Source organism: Vigna angularis, chromosome 1, assembly GCF_016808095.1.
Source record: "Vigna angularis cultivar LongXiaoDou No.4 chromosome 1, ASM1680809v1, whole genome shotgun sequence".
NCBI classification, from domain to species: domain Eukaryota; kingdom Viridiplantae; phylum Streptophyta; class Magnoliopsida; order Fabales; family Fabaceae; genus Vigna; species Vigna angularis.
The window spans coordinates 16634431-16652373 of record NC_068970.1 but is presented as its reverse complement, the minus strand read 5'-3'; the positions used below and the strand labels follow the sequence as shown (position 1 = coordinate 16652373).

Here is a 17943-nt window from a genome sequence, read left to right as displayed (position 1 = left end):
AGAAATAATATTTAATAGAATTATTTAAATTATGGTACCTCAAATTTTATTTATTGGACTGAGATGAGAGTTACAAGTTATTGTCACTATGTTAACTCATTTATTACAATTTATTTGAACTCAAAGAATCACACTACACTTATTTGATTAGTTTTATTTACGATATTATCAGTTTAACTAATAACAAAGAACATGTTTGAAAGACGAGTAAAAAAATAACATTCACGAGAATGCCACTACCAGTCTAAGTAAAAAGAAGTTCAACAACAACTGGTCGAGATGCCTAATAAAAAAAATTATTTTATTTTTTGTCAATACAATTTCTATTTGACGAAGCTTTGGGGAACGCTCTATGACTGGTGGATGGACGCTGGTGGAGTAGATGTAACAAACTGTTTTAAGATAGGATTGAACTAGTTATTTAATATCCTGAAGAGAACAAAGAAATAAAATAAAAAATATTTTTATTTGCAAGTTAACGTTAATTTATTCATTAATGAAAAATAAAAATTTAATACAATATCTAAAAATTTCTATAAATTAGTATATAAAAATTAATTTATTTTTTCTTTTTATTTTTATCTCATAAAAAGGTTGGGAATAAGTTTGCCCTATGTATGAACAAACTTAGCTCCAACCGCTTAAAAACCTTTGCTGCTGCAGATCAACGAAATATCATTCCAAACATTCTTATCCTATTTTTTGTTTCGAGCATCATAGCATTATGTTATTATATTTTTATTCAGATATTCGTTTTCATAAAATGAGCTGAGTAGGAGATGGCAGAGTTTCCAGGATATATTCGTTACTGCTTGAACACAGGGAAACTTCTCCTTTTAGCAGTTTTGGTCTCTGGAGGAGTTGTCTTGCACATTTTGGTCAGTATTTTTTTCTCCACCTATATAAATATGTGACTGCAGGGAGTGGTAAAAAATTTCACTGTTTATACTAAGATTTGTTCTGTGTGGCAGGCATGTGCATTATATAAAAATTGGTGGCCAATGCTAACTGGTAAGATAAGCATCATTGAATTGATTCTCTAAAATGCTAATTAAAAAATATTCTTGTACGTTATTAAAAAAAAATTATTCCTCATGCAGTTATAACATATGTGATTCTTCCAGTACCTTTGCTCTTCTTTGCGGGATCTGAACGTTCTTCTGTATTTTCTGAATCAGATAACACGTAAATCCTTAACTTTTGTCTGGAAAAACAAAATAAGTTTGTGTTTGAATTTTCCTAGTCCAAGCTGGGGAATGATTTAATTTTTTTTATTTTTTTTTAATTTGTGGTCTGATAAATGATGGAACAGCTGGGTGAATGCAACCAAGTTCATAAGTGGGGTATCAGCTGTTGGAAGCATTGCCATTCCAGCCATATTAAAGCATGCTGGTGTTATCAGTTGGGGAGCACTTGCTATGGAACTCTCTTCATTCTTTGTGTTTGTATCTGCCATAATGTTTTTCATAAGGATGAACGATGAAGATGATTATAGTATTCTTTGAAGTGAGGGCATGAAGGCTTGCTTCTTCCTCTAAAAAAAAGTATTTATTTACTTTGCAGTTGATTTTTTGTTTGTAGAAGCGTCATTTAGTTTTTTTTTACAAAACAAATTCATCACCTTTAACCCATTTGAAACGAAGAGCCCTGTTGAATGGCGTTTAACATTTAACGCTCTGCAGAGACCTCAAAGTTAGAGGACCAGAATTGGAAGGTTTTTCATCCAAAGCAATCTGATTGTATCATGAGTAAACTTTCTTCACGTTAGACGTTCGTGCATTTTATCAAATGCATCTTGTGATATACACGTGTTAACGCTGTCTATTTATTTGAGGTGTGTATTGCCTTCATCACTTGTGTCTAATTCATTAGACTTTGTCTAGTTTTTTTGCGCTTGTTTCTTTATTATTTATTGATAATTAATATTATATATATGTATAATAGTTATCAAATCATTGTTTCTGAATAAATAATATTTTTATGTCAAAAATATCTAATGAGAATCAAAACGGAAATGTTTTGAGATTCAAAATATTGCTCATGAGAAAACACAAAAGAGTGAGACAACTTATTTACGTTGCAACAACGAATTAGGAGAAAGTAGATTGCGCAAGCAAAGAAAATGCCCAAAAGGCCATGGTGCTTATGACTTTCAAAATAGTTACCATGTCAACACTTCCAAATTAGTGTTCATAGAAATACGGAAAAGTCCAATAAGATCGACTCAGTGAAGTCAAACGTTAATTTGTCGGCTTTGAATTTACTTCCTATACTTCAACATCTGCGGCTTACTTAAGCTTGCAAGCTCCACTTCATATATCTTGATGATGTCCTCTTCTTAGTTTTTATTACTTTTCATTCAATGGAGATGATGGTTCAAGACCAGCAGCTACAAAATACAGGTTAGTTTCTTAAACACTACTCGTTAAAAGAGAAACTCTTACATCTTTTTAAGGGAGGGATGAGTAGGACCTGCTTGGTTATTCTGGAACAGAAACAGACACTAAAGGAACATAATTTCTCACTGATTTCCAACATCCTCCTCCTTTATTGATTGCTTAAGAATCATTGTTTCTTCTAATAGGATTTACTATTAAGTTAGATATTATGACAAACAGGTGGATGGCGAGCCTCTTGGTGTTCGGTCAATTCTCGTAGGAAATTGTTCCTTGTAATTGGCTAATAACATTGTCATGTCCCATTTCAATATCTAAGTTAGATATTGTTTGGTTGGAAACCTGTTTTTGGTTTTATGTCCATTTTCTTCTCAATAATTTAATGGCATAAACTAAACAAAGATATAAGACTTGACTATATTATTTAGTATTTGGATTAGAGGAACTACTTTCGCAAAAAACCAAAGAAATTTGTCTCTAGAGTCCCAGTAGTTTAAACTACTTCTGATTATGTCAGAAATGATAGCACTAATCTAAGTTTCTCGTGTGTATATCCTCAGATGATGGAAAAGTGCACGACTCTAACAGAAGCACAAATGTCATACAGAAACTTGGACATCCAAGATTCGAAAAATGCAAATGGTGGTTGCGTGTGTCTCTCTACATAATCTTTCTTCTGGCAGGCCAATCTGCAGCTACTCTTCTGGGAAGGTTATACTATGACAATGGTGGTAATAGCAAATGGATGGCAACTTTTGTTCAATCAGCAGGATTCCCTATACTTTTTCCACTCCTTTTTTACTTCTCAACAAGAAAGCAGGACAAATTAACTAACGAGCTCAACAATGATTCCCATAGAACAAAACCAAAATTTTCTATCCTTGTTTTCCTCTACCTAGCTTTTGGCTTAATACTGACAGGGGACAACTTGATGTACTCCTATGGACTTCTATATCTCCCTCTTTCCACCTATTCTCTGCTGTGTGCAACCCAATTAGGCTTCAATGCAATATTCTCTTTCTTCCTCAATTCGCAGAAGTTCACAGCATTCATATTCAATTCTATAGTCCTACTTACCATATCAGCTTCCCTGCTTGCAATCGATGCTGATTCTGAGGATCAAACGGGACTTTCCAGAGAAAAACATATAATTGGGTTCTTCTGCACTATTGGTGCATCAGCTACATTTTCTTTATATCTCTCTCTTGTGCAGCTTTCTTTTGAGAAGGTTATCAAGAGAGAAACCTTTACTGTTGTGTTAGACATGCAAATTTACCCATCCTTCATTGCTACCTGTGCATGTGTTGTGGGCTTGTTTGCAAGTGGAGAGTGGAAAAGTTTGGATGAGGAAAGTAAGGATTATAAGAAGGGAATTGTGTCATATGTAATGACTCTACTTTGGACCGCTGTGACATGGCAAATATCATCTGTTGGTATGCTGGGGTTGATTTTTGAGGTATCTTCATTGTTTTCAAATGTAATAGGTACCTTGTCGTTGCCCATTGTTCCCATCCTTGCAGTGATCTTCTTCCATGACAAGGTGAATGGGGTGAAGTTTATAGCCTTGTTGTTAGCAGTGTGGGGCTTTCTATCTTATGTGTATCAACATTATATAGATCACAAAAAAGCCAAGACAGATAAAAGTAATGGCCTTGGGGTTTCACTGGCTGAGGTAGAAATTTGCTGATTGTGGAATCGGATGGACCAAAGAGAATGGTTTTGTGAATTGTGTCTGGCACAGCTTGATTTGTACTTTTACAAGAAAAATAAAATATTTTGTAGAAATTCATATGATTAGTTAATATTGATTATAATTACATTTGAGATTATTATATATATTTCTGACATTCCTAGATTATATAACTTTTTTTATCCTGCATTGCATATCTGTTTCATGTGTGAAAAAACTAAGAACAAACCCTCCCACATTTTAAATTCTTAACCCTTCTTTGTGATGGAAATGCTAATTGGACCATGGGAAGCACTCATCTCAGTTAATTAAAGTACTCACCACCAAAAGGCAAACCTGCTTTTTGTTTTCCTTCTTTACCGTTAGACATGGTCAAAATGAAGCTTTCAAAAAATAAATAAGTTATAGAAAAAAATTAAACCTAGAAATAATTATCTCTGTACTTTTTAAAATATACTAACATAGCCAAAACATAGGTTTTGAGCCTATTTGTTCACACTTTTAAAAATTAAACTAAAATTGAATTATTATTAAATATTATAACTAATTCATAAGTACATTTCCTTTTATTTCAAGAATAATGTTAAAAAAATATTGTATACACTAAATAGAAAGATCCTGGTTATGTAATATTATAATTGTTTTTGATGAAATACTATTTATCTATCTCATTAAGAATAATAGGTTACTTAAGTTTTAAGTGTTTTATAAATTTTAGTACTTTTAATCAATTTTTTATTAATAAAATTCCATCCTGTACTTAGAAAATTTTTATATTGTTAAATTGAGTCATTGTTATTTGATTTTGTTATTAATTTAGTTTACATGGCTGTTATTTTGCATTGTCATTATTGGCATATCTTTACATATGAAAAAAAAATTAATTAGTTAAATGTTAACTCTCTCAGTGAATTTTTGCAATTAAGTTTCTATGAAAAACATTTCTATTACATTAACAATGATGTCCTAGAGGTGTTCAAGCAAATTTTGATTCAGGCATCCTATATTTCTCAAACATTTTCTATAATTATCCATAGTGAGATAGACATAATATTTCATTTATTTGAACTCTTCCTATGTTTATCTGAAAAACTCAACAATTGATGTGGTTTCTAAACTGTTTTACAAATAAGAGAAATTCGTGGATATAACACTTTCAATATAAATGAAGAGTTTGTAACGTATAAAAAATTCAAAATTAAGAAAACGATTGTGAATTCAAGTATGGTGCCACTTAATATGACCGTTGGATTAAATAGTAAGTCATCATTAGCAATGATAATTGATGATAATTAATTATATTAAAGGTACAATTTATTATTTTGAAGCTTTCAAAATATTAGCTAAACATGTAACCAATTATTACTTTAAAATAATTTTTTCATTAAATTATTTTTGATGAATTTTCATATCATATTAAAAATATTATAGCCAATTATTTTAAATAATAATCAATTACATTTATTTTTTGAATATTGTATTTAAAATTATTTCTTAAAATTGAAGAGAATATATTACACATTATAGAAAACAAACTTTAAGAGTTATTCAAGATACTTTCTCCTAAAATACTTGTTGAGCTTCATTAAACAAGTTAGAGTTCTTAGATCAAATTGCACCAAGAAGTTTATTGGATTTTTTTGTTCTCTTCCTTTGTACACATTCTTACTTTAGAAATTAGTCAACGCAGGTGATATTTTCAAATTCATTCATCATTAGATAAATTCCTACAATTTAATTTAATGTGTTGGTGTTTAGCTTTTAATTGCGGAATGGGTAAAAGCAGTCAAAATATTTTCTGTAGTTCTGACAGGAACACAGTTGAAATAATAGAAAACTAAGGAGACACAGGATGAGACTGGTGAGTGAAGGAAGACACACTCATTTTATTTTGATAAATTTTTAAAAAGTAATATTTTTAAGTGCACTGCATATTACTCATGATAGAAAGAATATAATTATGTTGTATAATCAAAATTATGGAACAATTTATCTTAATGTAATTGAATTAAATTAATAGTAGATTTAGGTTAATGTAAACTAATTAAACTAACTTATGTTAATGTAATCTCAATATCTCTCTACCTATTGTTTTTACTTTTATCTCTTCTTTATTGTTTTCTATTTTACTTTTCTTTAACCATTCAAACTAACTATCAAAATAATTCAAAATTTGTTGAACATCTATATTAAATAATTCAAAAAATTTTAACCACTCTCTTGATTTGATGAACATCTATATTCTTACAAATTAATTAGAGAAAATAAAAGTTTTGACTAAAATGTTTATGAAATATTACACAAACATAACATTATAAAAGGAAACAAATTTAATGATGAACGAAATTTGTCAATTATCACCAAAATCTTTAATTAATGATTTACTTATGATAAAAAAAATTGTCATATACTTGTTGATAATTTTATTAATAGATATAAAGACCTTTTGAAAATCATCAATGATTAAAATTCGCTAATAAGTATTTATTGATAATTATTAATGAATTTTGGTTGTCAATAATTATTTACACGTAATTATTATGATTTAGTTTTTTTCTTTACCTTCAATTTTTTTTCCTTTCTTTCTCGTTCGTTGTTTTATCACTTTAGTGTTTGTTGCTTCCTTCTCCTCCTTATTTTGTTTTCTTTTTTTCATTCTCTTTTTTGTTGTTATCTTTGTCATTGTTATTGTCTTTGCAATATTGTCGTCACCTTTACGTATGTTGTTGTTGCTTCTTTTTCTTCTTTCTTCTCATTTTTCTTCTTCTCATATATCTTGAATTAACTTATAACAAATATTTTGTTTTCTCATATATCTTGAATTAACTTATAACAAATATTTTGTTAGACTTGGTGAGAAAATTGACATATATTTTATTAATAGATTTACCTATAAATTTAAAAATATTTAATTATCGATGAATTATAAAAAAATTAAATTACAAATGGATTTAATGACTAATTTTATCGTGTGATATGGTTAAAGTCTAAAAAATGAAAACTTTAATATCCATTTATTGGAAAAAATATATGTTGATAAATTTTATTGACGATTATTACATTTTTGTCAATAATAAACATTCTAATTTATTAATAAATATTATCCACAAATTTTATCAACAAATTTATTAATTAAATTTCTAAAATTTATTGATAAATTCTATCGAGACAAATTATTTTTGTCAATAAAATTTCATCTATAATTCAATCTTTTTTTCAGTGTAAAATTACAATTATTTTATATTTATTATTGATTAAATAAATATTTCCGATGAACATTTATAAATTAATAATCTAAATTAACCCTCGTTTCTTACAAATATGGAATTTCATTTGGATTTTTAAATTTCATTTTATCCGAATTAAAGAAATTTATTTAAATGAGCTTGATCATATCCTTGTCTAGTTTTAAATTTTATAATCAGCATTTAGTTTGCAGCATATATATATTTATATATATATATATATATATATATATATATATATCTATATATATATATATATATATATATATATATATATATATATATATATATACTGTCCATTGCTTAAATCAAATCAGTATTTCAAAAATTTTGATCAATAAAATATTACGGAGATGCATATTTTGAAAAAAAAATATTTGATTAGCGCAGTGGACGGTAAAAAAAAGTATACGTATATGAATATTTAATAAAAACAATTATAAGTCAGGTATTTCAACTTTTCAGGAAGGCCAAGGCCAAAAATGTTTCTTCAAGAAAAATAGATGAAATATCATCACGAAAAAAAAAGGTAATGTCTATATGCTGGAAACCAATATAAAAAACAGTAAGAAAGAGTATATGATTAAACCAGATATTATAAAATGATTTGATTGCCCAAACAATGTTTCAATAGTCCAACTCAATCCAATTTTATTAGTTAGTGGAAATATTTGGTGAAAATCATAAAAAATTGCTCCTGCATCCCTCCCTTATCTCAATTGAACCGATTCTATTTAAGAGAGAAAGTAAAAGAACTAATCTCAATTTCTTATATTTGTATTCTGCTAGATTACCGTGTGCAGCTTGAACACAATGTCCACAGCTTTTACTCAGCAACATCAACATTCAGCATTCGGAAAATACAAACGTTGGTTGCGTTTGTCCCTTTATACAATCTTACTTCTCGCAGGCCAATGCACAGCCACACTTTTGGGAAGGTTCTACTTTGACAAAGGTGGTAAAAACAAATGGATTGCAACAGCTAATCAATCTTGTGGGTTCCCTATACTAATTCCACTCCTAATTTACTCTGCCAAATCAACCAACCATGATTCCTCCAAAACCAAAACCGAACCAAGAAGCTCAGTTATGATTCCCTTGTACCTAGGTTTTGGTCTACTGTTGGCAGCAATGGACTTCTTGTATTCCTATGGACTTTCATGTCTTCCTCTTTCCACTTTTGCCCTAGTTTGTGCCACCCAACTAGTCTTCAATGCGGTAGCTACTTTCTTACTCAATTCCCAAAAGTTCACTGCATTGATATTGAACTCTATAGTTGTTCTTACTATGTCAGTTATCCTAGTCGCAATCAACACTGAATCCGAGGACACAAACCTTCCGAAAGAGAAGCAACTAATCGGAATCTTCTGTGCCCTTGCTGCATCTGCCATGTTTGCTTTGCACCACGCTCTCTTGCAGCTCTATTTTGTGAAGATTGCAAAGACAGAAGAAACCTATCTTTCTCTGTTGAGGATGAATTTTTACCCCATGCTCATTGCTTCAGTCACTGGCCTTGTGGGATTGTTTGTAAGCGGAGATTGGAGAAGTATGGGAAGAGAGATGAAGGAGTTTAAATACGGTGGAGTGTCTTACGTAATGACTCTGGTTTGGATTGCTGTGACATGGCAAATAGCATGCATTGGTATGTTAGGATTGATTTTTGAGGCATCTTCGTTGTTCTCTGTTGTAATAGGTAACCTGGAACTCACCATAACTCCTATCCTTGCTGTGTTTGTGTTTCATGACAAGATTTATGGGGTGAAGGTTATATCCTTCTTGTTAGCTATATGGGGCTTTCTGTCCTATATTTACCAATATTATCTCGATGACCAAAAGGCCAAGCAAGATAAAATTGATGATGGCCTTGGCCTTTCAAAGGTAGAAGAATTAATTTCATAAATACAACAGCACAAATAAAGTTTTATCAAAACTATATTTATGCATTGAGTTTTATAAAATAAAGTTTTGTATATCGTCTTCAGTACTATGGTCAATGTTGATTTTGCTTTAGTTCCAACATTCTATTCAGCACGTGATTATTGAGATATTTTCATTTTTTTACCAATCTCATTAGTCAAGTTTCTTTTGCTGTTGTTGCGATAAAAATGACTTTAAAACTAATTCAATTTTATACAATTTGTATTTAGGGTGAAATATTATACTTAACAACATAAATTTTATTAAGATAAACTCTAATCTAGATTAAAAAATGAATTTTAAATCTAATTCAATCCTAATGAACCAACTGAAAATAAAATTTGTAATCATTTAAATATTATAGATTGATTTAATTTCTAGTCGTGCATATTTAGAGTTTTCATATCTTTAATTTAGTTATCTTCTTTTTAGTTAGCTACTTTCTTGTAAGTAAAATTTTTATTATCAATATCATAACTAATTTTCATGATATAATTATCTGAATTTGTTTCAATTTTAACATAGATTATTTGCATTGATATGAGTATAAGTATATATAATATTTGATTTTTTTGATTCAATATGAAATATGAATGAATATATATATATATATATATATATATATATATTTTAAGAGTATTTTAATCATTAAAAAATTAATTCACAATCTATTTCCACCAATTCACAATCTATTTTTAAGAGTATTTTAATCATTAAAAAATTAATTTTTTCATTTACAAATTTAAAAAAAAAATAAAATAATAGAAGTAAAATTTCTGTAAAAAATGGTTGATATGAAAATAATAATATCCTAATATAATTATTTTATTAAATATAATATTCAGGTTCAACATTTCTCACCGAGAGTGAAAATAATAAAAAAGAATTGACTGATACGAAAAAACGGAAGAAAGAGAAAGCTGCGAAGCCAATAACCTTAACGCAAGTCTACTATAAAGGACGCCTCTCGCTTACGTGGTCCATCATTCCAACTCTCTCCTTCCAAATTTTAAAAATATTCTCTCAGAAAAGCGTAAGCACATAACGGAAAACACACTAACAACAAAAATAGCTTCCCTTATTCTCATTTCTCTGTTCGTCTTCCTCTTTACTCTGCTACTCCTCTTTCGCTCTTCCACTTCCACACCCTCACTCTCATTTCTTCCCTCGCTCAACCAACCAATGGACACCTTGATCGCACTCGTCAACCGAATTCAGCACGCCTGTACGGTTCTCGGCGACCACGGCGCCGGCGCCGCTTTGCCTACACTCTGGGAAGCCCTTCCCTCCGTTGCCGTCGTCGGCGGCCAGGTTCGCTCTTCTCGTTTCTTCCATTCCTTCCCTTTCTATCCATTTCGTTATCTACGCCACTTATTTTAAGTCTTTTAGAGTTCTGGAAAGTCTTCGGTTCTGGAGAGCATTGTCGGTCGCGATTTTCTTCCGCGGGGATCAGGTTATTTATTCTTATAGCTTCAACTGTTCATTCTTTGATTATTAATTTTTGTTTTTCATTCTGATTTGTCCTGTTTGGTTAGGAGAGGGAAATGGTTGGATCTTTTGAAAGAGAAATTCATTTGTTTTTTTTTTTTTAATCTTGCTTGTGTAATTTAATTTTTTTTTGTCATTTTTAGGGATTGTGACGCGAAGGCCTTTGGTGCTGCAGCTGCACAAAATAGACCAGGGACTACAGGATTATGCGGAATTTCTGCACTTGCCTAAGAAACGCTTTACTGATTTCTGTACGTCTTCTTGTTTCTCATGCAAATGATATTTATTTTTATTCCCCATTTTAAGATTCTGGAAATAAGAGTTCTTTAGACTACACATTGCATACTCAGCATGCATGCCTTTCTTTCTCTATTTCTTTCTTTTCAATGAAGTGTTTGTAGCCTGGTTTATCTTTGAAAATTTTTTCTTTCTGATCTGTCATTCTTTCAGGTTTAATTCTTTTTTGCATTGGTGGCTAAATATATGTATCTCGCAACTGCATGCTTTTCATCAACACATGATATCTTAATCTCTATTTGGCTTGCTACTTTAGCATTTCCTGGTTAAAGATTTAAAACTCATCCGATGGTCTCTGGACTCGTGATGACATGAATTATTATGTTTTTGACAGTGTAGGACATTTTACAAAGATCATCCGTCTACCACTGATTGCATGCTATGCATGCTTCTTTGGTTGCCCAAAATTATATAATGACATTCGCTGCAAGTGTTATGTCTTTTGGTAAATATTATGGAAGTTGACACCAGTGAAAATCTTTGAATATATGGTTTACATTACTCAGAAGTAGATAAGCAATTTTCCTATCTTTTGTTTTAGATAAACTATTTTCAATTTGATGTTTGATATCTTTTCATCTTCTATAGCTATGGTTCGAAAGGAAATTGAAGATGAAACTGATAGACTGACTGAGAAAACAAAGCGGATATCTCCTGTTCCTATTCATCTCCGCATATATTCCCCGAACGGTAAAGTTTTATATGTATATTTACATTTTCATTTTTTGGTGTGATATGTACTGCACTATTCCTTGATTTAGAAACCCTCTCATGGTTCTGGGATATGGGAAGAAAAAAGCTTTTTTCTATTGTCTTAAAGCATAATTGATGTTTTGTGGGAGAGAAGATGTAATCAGTCCTTGTCTCCTGAAATCTTGATAGTTTCATTTGTGCTATTTACTTATTGATTTATTTGATGCTGTATTTTCAGATTATAGTTACCATGTTATATGACTTATATTGCGTATCAATTAAAAGCGATCCAGTGTTTTTTCTCCAGTACCGTATTTATAATTGAATTGCATTATAAGTTGCTCATTTTGAATTGCGTATTTATTATAACAATCAAGGGAATTACGTGTGCTTGGCTGCCTTTGCCTGTAGTGAGGTTGCTGTCTGTATGTGAATTGTCAATTTTTCGTTTTCTTTTGTGACATTAAAGGTTTTCTATTTTGTTGTTGATAGTTGTCAATCTAACACTGATCGATCTGCCTGGTTTGACAAAGTTTGCTGTAGGTATGCTTTCTTTTTATTGTTCTTTTTTCATATATACCAAGTCTTTTTATCGTTTACCTTTTTCCCAATAATAAGTCAAGGATCTTCTATTTTTTCAGAGGAACAGCCAGAAAGTATTGTTCAAGACATTGAAAACATGATTCACTCATATGTTGACAAGGTAACTGAAGACGTAATTTTATAGCTTAGGGAAGAACTTTCTCTTGGTCTTATCTCTTTCTTTATTTTTCTTATTTGGTTGTCTTAAAGTAGTTGCCTGTCCCATGTTGGATAAAAGCCAATGAAAGATTATATATAATAAGTTTATTGTCTTAATTTAAATTACTTCTCCATTTCCTGTGATTAATGTACTGGCAATTGTCGGTTACACTAATTTTTTCGTCAAAAGGTGTTAGCATTTTGAATTTTAAATGTTGTTGGGACTTTTTAACTTTTTCCTGTATTACATTATACCCTTGAACGTGTGCCAGAACGATGATAATAATTTGAACTTGCACCTTCCAATTAATTTCTCATTTTACAGAATTTGACGTTTTCATGGATTTACTGTTGTTTCAGCTAAGGGCACTTTTTTGAAATCTGCCCATCACATTATTTTTTGTGTTTTTGCAGCCTAATTGCTTAATTTTGGCAATTACTCCTGCAAATCAAGATATAGCAACTTCAGATGCCATCAAGGTTTCTAGACAAGTTGACCCTGCTGGTATGCTTCATGCATTTTGTACACCGCCATGCTTCAACTATTCAAATTATATGCATTTATTGTTTTGTTATGCTATTATGGTGTTTTCTTGATACTGCGTTCAAAATGTTTAGGGGAAAGAACTTTTGGTGTGCTGACAAAGCTCGATTTGATGGACAAAGGAACAAATGCTCTGGACGTAAGAATCTTGGTTTTCTAGTACGCTGTAAACTCGTTATATTGTATTGTTGACCTGTGATGAACCTAGTCCCGATTTTACGTGAATTTTATTGACATGGGTACAAAATAATTTTACACTCACCCTTCATGTTACCATTTTGAACATCTTGTAGGTCCTTGAGGGAAGATCTTATCGACTTCAAAACCCTTGGGTGGGAATTGTAAACCGTTCTCAGGCAGATATTAATAGGAATGTGGATATGATTGCTGCTCGGAGGAGAGAACGTGAATTTTTCACTACCAGCCCTGATTACTCACACTTGGCCAGCCAAATGGGCTCGGAATATCTAGCCAGGATTCTCTCCAAGGTTTCTATTTATGTGCAGTTTTTAGTGTTGCGAAGACATTCTCTTTTGCTAATTTTTTTCTGCTGTCCAGAGTTTACTTGGTTGGTTACTTATAGAAGTGATTTGGTTTCAGCATTTAGAGTCTGTGATAAGAGTTCGGATTCCAAAAATTGCATCTTTAATTAATAGAAACATTGACGAGCTCGAAGAAGAGGTGACACGCCTTGGTAGACCAGTTGCTGTTGATGCCGGGGTGAGGAATTATATTTTTACTTCTTTATACTACAATATAAAAGTTCAAGTAATTCTTCTAATTTTATCCCTCTAATTTTATCAGGCTCAGCTGTACACTATTCTAGAATTATGCCGCGATTTTGAACAAGTATTTAAGGAGCATTTAGATGGAGGGTAAGATTTTTATTTTATTTTCGGTTCAAACTGGTGACAATATCAATAATTGAATGGAGGAGCTGATTATTTAATCATTATTGAGAAACTTAAATCACAATCATATACTTTGTTTTTGTGTTTTTCTTTACAATATTTGGGCGTGATAAGTAATTACAACTAACTTTCTCATGATTAGACCTCATTATATCAATGCTATTAATTCTTATTTGTCACCCAAAAAAGCCTGGACCTTCTCTAGTTTATTGTATTTCCTATCTTAAGGCGACCAGGGGGCGATAGAATTTATAGGGTTTTCGATCACCAGCTTCCTGCTGCACTGAGAAAGCTTCCACTGGACCGTCATTTATCGTTGCAAAATGTGAGAAAAGTGATATCTGAAGCAGATGGGTACCAACCTCATTTAATCGCTCCAGAGCAAGGTTACCGGCGCCTCCTGGAGAGCTCACTTCACTACTTCAAAGGTCCTGCTCAAGCTTCAGTAGATGCTGTAAGTGCCTTTGCGTTAGATTGTTTGGTTCAGTTCTATTCTTCGATCGGAACTAATTTGCTTCATTATTGATTTTTGTTTTATGCTTTCTTTGAGACCAACTTCAATCCCGACTATACTTAGCTACACTTAATGCTATATTTGTGGCAGGTTCATTTCGTATTGAAGGAAATAGTGAGGAAGTCAATTGCAGAAACACAGGTTTGAGTTGAATTTATTTATTTTGAATTTTTGACTGCTGATGGGGATGAATGAAGTAACATGCTTTTATTTAAATATGACAATGATTTTAGGAATTGAAGCGGTTTCCAACTCTTCAAGCCGAAGTAGCAGCAGCAGCTAATGAGGCATTAGAGAGATTCCGCGAAGACGGTAGGAAGACAACGTTACGGCTGGTGGAAATGGAATCATCCTACATCACCGTTGATTTCTTCCGTAAACTTCCTCAGGAAGCTGAGAAGGGAATGAATCCAGCTCCCTCCTCTGTAGAACACTATGCTGAGGGACACTTCCAGAGAATTGGTTCCAATGTTTCATCGTATGTCGGGATGGTGTCAGAAACGTTGAGGAATTCCATTCCAAAGGCCGTGGTTCATTGTCAAGTGAGGGAGGCTAACCGATCTTTACTAGACCATTTTTACGCACAACTGGGAAAAAAGGAGGTATATAATACGTAACTTATGAATAACATGGATTCATCTTCATTTAGAGGATCAAACATCTATGGATATATGGGGCATTGGATGAACTACTGCTAAATATTAAATATTTCACAGGATCAGATATCTTGATATACAACGTCAAAACTCAGTCTTGTCTGATAATCAAAATGCAGTATCTCAAAATAGATGGAAATATTTTCGACTAATATTTTTCTGTTTATTTTTCAGGAAAGGCAACTTTCACAGTTGCTGGGTGAAAATTCCGAGTTGACCGAAAGGAGACAGCAATGTGCCAATAGGTTAGAGTTATACAGGTCAGCAAGGGATGAGATTGAAGCTGTTTGTTGGTCGGGATAAAAAGAATTAGATGATGGCTCCTGCTTGTTACTATTCGCATAAAAAATTCCATTTATTGATTTTTTTTCTTCTGCTTTTACGCTGATCTCGGATTCAGAACTCCACTTATGTGTACCAGAGTTCCAAATTCTTTACGAGGGTATATTAAATTAATTCTTAATTTCATTTATATCCATTGATATAATTGTTGAATTAAAACAAAACTCTGGTATCAGGACTCGTTGATTATTGAGTGCTGTGAATGTGATTCTTAGCTAAACTATATGCAATTTTAATTAATAGTTGACATGTATTAGTCAACTTGGTTTTTATCAAGGGGTTAAATTAGTTAATAGTTGTCAAATTTAAACATTAAATTAAAATAACATGTAATAGTAAGACTTATAAATTGATTGACTATGCAATTTTTGATATCAAATTAGTTAACATTTTGGACTAAAATTTCACTATTTTATGGCTAATTTGGCTGGTAAATTATATTTAAGAACTAATTTAATATAATTTTTATTGGATTAGGAGGCATAGATTTACCTGTGAATTTGTGTAACTAGTTTTTTGTATTTATTAAAGTTTTCCTTTATAAAATTTTCAGCCAAGTTTAAATGCATGTTTTTCTACGAAATAAAATATGGATGTCTATTAAAAATCTTGATATAAATAAATTTATACAATATAAAAATATTTTTAAAATAAATATCATAAATAATGTCAACAAAATACCATAATATCTTTTTTTAAATAAATATTATCGTTTTTTTATCTATCTCTAGAAACACTCTTATTTATTAAATGAATAGAAAATTAAATGAAAGCAATTACACTTAATAGAGTTGACATGATTGAAAATGAAATAAAATGAAAAACTATAATAATTGTGGTCTAAGGCTCTGTTCGTTTGAGCTGATTTTCCTGTTCACGTGAGAAAGGGAGGATTGATTTAGAAAGAATACGTTGTTCTTTTGTGTCGATTTGCGAAGATTTGCTCGGACGTAAAAGCAGAGATTTGCAAAAATACACTGTACATACAATCTCGCCTTAGGTGCGCGGATTTGCGAAGAAATACCATACAAAGACTCATATGCCCATGAAGATGACCAAATGTGGAAGCAGTGCGAGTTGAAGAAGTGATAACCGGTTACAGCAGAGTGTAACCGGTTACAGAGTATAACACAGAAGAGTGGCGTAATCGGTTACAGGAGCATGAAATTTTGGTGGCACACGCGTAACCGATTACGCAAACGCGTAACCGGTTACAGACTGGATACACTATTTTGAATCCTCACATACATCAGTTTGAATACTCACATGCATAAAACCTACAACTTTTAAATTACAGTTTTCAATCCCCCACTGCAGTTGCAAAATTGTAGTCTTTTGAGATCTCTATAACTGCATGTCATCCACAATTTGAAACCATGCCCATAATCCTTACTTGCAAGACTAGTGTGCGGAAAAATATATCTGGGATCCATGCCATTGCTGAACCCCGTAATACAAAACCTAAATACTTCTCATCCTCGTAGCTCAAAATTCAGAAATTGCTCAAAGAGAAACTAAGTCATACATCTAGATAAAAAAAATGTATAAAAAAGAACATCTGTTACGGGCAAAGTGTGACATATTGACATTGCTAATCACAAGACGTTAGCTTGAAATATCCCATGAATTAAAATCCCTATTGCAACAAAGTGAAAAACAAGTTTCCTGAAATATCACACTCACACCTGCATGGTGTATGTCTTCCCACTGTTACGCGAACGCGTAACCGGTTACGCAATATATATTTTTCAGTTTTTTTTATAATTATTTTAATATTATAATTTAAAAAGATGTACATTTTAATAAAATTAGGTATATTATATTTTCTAATTTATTAAAAATAAGTTGATTATTTAATTTTTATAATTTTTATAATTTTTAAACATTAATTTTATAAATTATTCATAATTTTTTTTATAAATATTTTTACAATTAAATATAACATTTTATATTACTTTTATAACTAGGGGCATTTTGGTAATCTTTAATTTCTACCAATTAAACTAATTTTTAAAATTAATCACATCAATCAAATCCTACACTAATTCTCACAAACTTTACTTCCAAATTCACTCTCAATTACCCACAAATCCACTCAAAAAAATAACTAAAAAATTACCCTCAAATCCACTCAAATCCATTCAAATCATCTCCCCCAAATCTACCCAAAAGAACACAGCCTAAATCTTATATCTCTTTTGAATTCATATAACTCAAGGTTTGGTATCTTCTTATTCTTCGCCAAGTGTTTGTAGATATATATTTTTTGTTTGGAAGAATAATTCAATGCTTTGTTGAGTGTCTTGTGAGACAAATGAGTCTATATGTTGAACTTTTTCTAGTGTGTACTTATGGAGCCAAATATATTTTGAGAAATTAAGCTCCACATATTTCCTCAATTTTCTATGCGTTAAGTATTCTTTTTTCATCCTCTCCGTACTCGTTCTTTATAAATAAATAATATATTTATAAAAGACATTTTGAGACTTAAATTAAAAGAGTGCGTCAA

General features: G+C 31.3%; 4 protein-coding genes across 5 annotated transcripts; all 4 read left to right on the top strand.

Moving 5' to 3' along the window:
- The first annotated feature begins 572 nt into the window (after nt 1-572).
- Nucleotides 573-3070, top strand: LOC108322898 (vacuolar protein sorting-associated protein 55 homolog). 2 transcript variants are annotated; one of them, XM_017555207.2, is made up of 5 exons: nt 573-878; nt 972-1011; nt 1101-1185; nt 1313-1544; nt 2957-3070. In XM_017555207.2, the coding sequence occupies exons 1-4, from the start codon at nt 780-782 to the stop codon at nt 1503-1505; spliced, it is 417 nt and encodes a 138-aa protein (XP_017410696.1). In that variant the 5' UTR covers nt 573-779; the 3' UTR covers nt 1506-1544; nt 2957-3070. The 2 variants fall into 2 exon arrangements, with proteins under 2 accessions (XP_017410696.1, XP_017410687.1); XM_017555198.2 differs by lacking the exon at nt 2957-3070 and adding an exon at nt 1683-1807.
- LOC108322888 (probable purine permease 11) lies at nt 1887-4228 on the top strand. Its single transcript, XM_017555177.2, has 2 exons — nt 1887-2402; nt 2957-4228. The coding sequence occupies exons 1-2, from the start codon at nt 2363-2365 to the stop codon at nt 4081-4083; spliced, it is 1167 nt and encodes a 388-aa protein (XP_017410666.1). The 5' UTR covers nt 1887-2362; the 3' UTR covers nt 4084-4228.
- A 3788-nt stretch (nt 4229-8016) lies between these two features.
- LOC108329029 (probable purine permease 10) lies at nt 8017-9312 on the top strand. The gene has a single exon (XM_017563010.2). It carries the CDS (start codon nt 8145-8147, stop codon nt 9228-9230), a length of 1086 nt encoding a protein of 361 aa, XP_017418499.1. The 5' UTR covers nt 8017-8144; the 3' UTR covers nt 9231-9312.
- A 913-nt stretch (nt 9313-10225) lies between these two features.
- LOC108331408 (phragmoplastin DRP1E) lies at nt 10226-15560 on the top strand. The gene is made up of 15 exons (XM_017566067.2): nt 10226-10559; nt 10638-10701; nt 10880-10987; nt 11622-11723; nt 12219-12269; nt 12368-12429; nt 12882-12972; nt 13086-13150; nt 13305-13499; nt 13612-13731; nt 13816-13886; nt 14151-14376; nt 14527-14577; nt 14670-15038; nt 15267-15560. Exons 1-15 carry the CDS (start codon nt 10431-10433, stop codon nt 15393-15395), a joined length of 1833 nt encoding a protein of 610 aa, XP_017421556.1. The 5' UTR covers nt 10226-10430; the 3' UTR covers nt 15396-15560.
- Nucleotides 15561-17943: the final 2383 nt, after the last annotated feature.

Bases quoted from the DNA above. Each gene is read 5' to 3' on its own strand.
- LOC108331408 (XM_017566067.2), top strand. From the start codon at position 10,431: ATGGACACCTTGATCGCACTCGTCAACCGAATTCAGCACGCCTGTACG. The intron at 12,270-12,367 runs GTATGCTTTCTT...CTATTTTTTCAG, and splicing joins TTTGACAAAGTTTGCTGTAG to AGGAACAGCCAGAAAGTATT. The intron at 12,430-12,881 runs GTAACTGAAGAC...GTGTTTTTGCAG, and splicing joins TTCACTCATATGTTGACAAG to CCTAATTGCTTAATTTTGGC.
- LOC108322888 (XM_017555177.2), top strand. From the start codon at position 2,363: ATGGAGATGATGGTTCAAGACCAGCAGCTACAAAATACAG. The intron at 2,403-2,956 runs GTTAGTTTCTTA...GTATATCCTCAG, and splicing joins CCAGCAGCTACAAAATACAG to ATGATGGAAAAGTGCACGAC.
- LOC108329029 (XM_017563010.2), top strand. From the start codon at position 8,145: ATGTCCACAGCTTTTACTCAGCAACATCAACATTCAGCATTCGGAAAA.
- LOC108322898 (XM_017555207.2), top strand. From the start codon at position 780: ATGGCAGAGTTTCCAGGATATATTCGTTACTGCTTGAACACAGGGAAA. The intron at 879-971 runs GTCAGTATTTTT...TCTGTGTGGCAG, and splicing joins GAGTTGTCTTGCACATTTTG to GCATGTGCATTATATAAAAA. The intron at 1,186-1,312 runs GTAAATCCTTAA...ATGATGGAACAG, and splicing joins TTTTCTGAATCAGATAACAC to CTGGGTGAATGCAACCAAGT.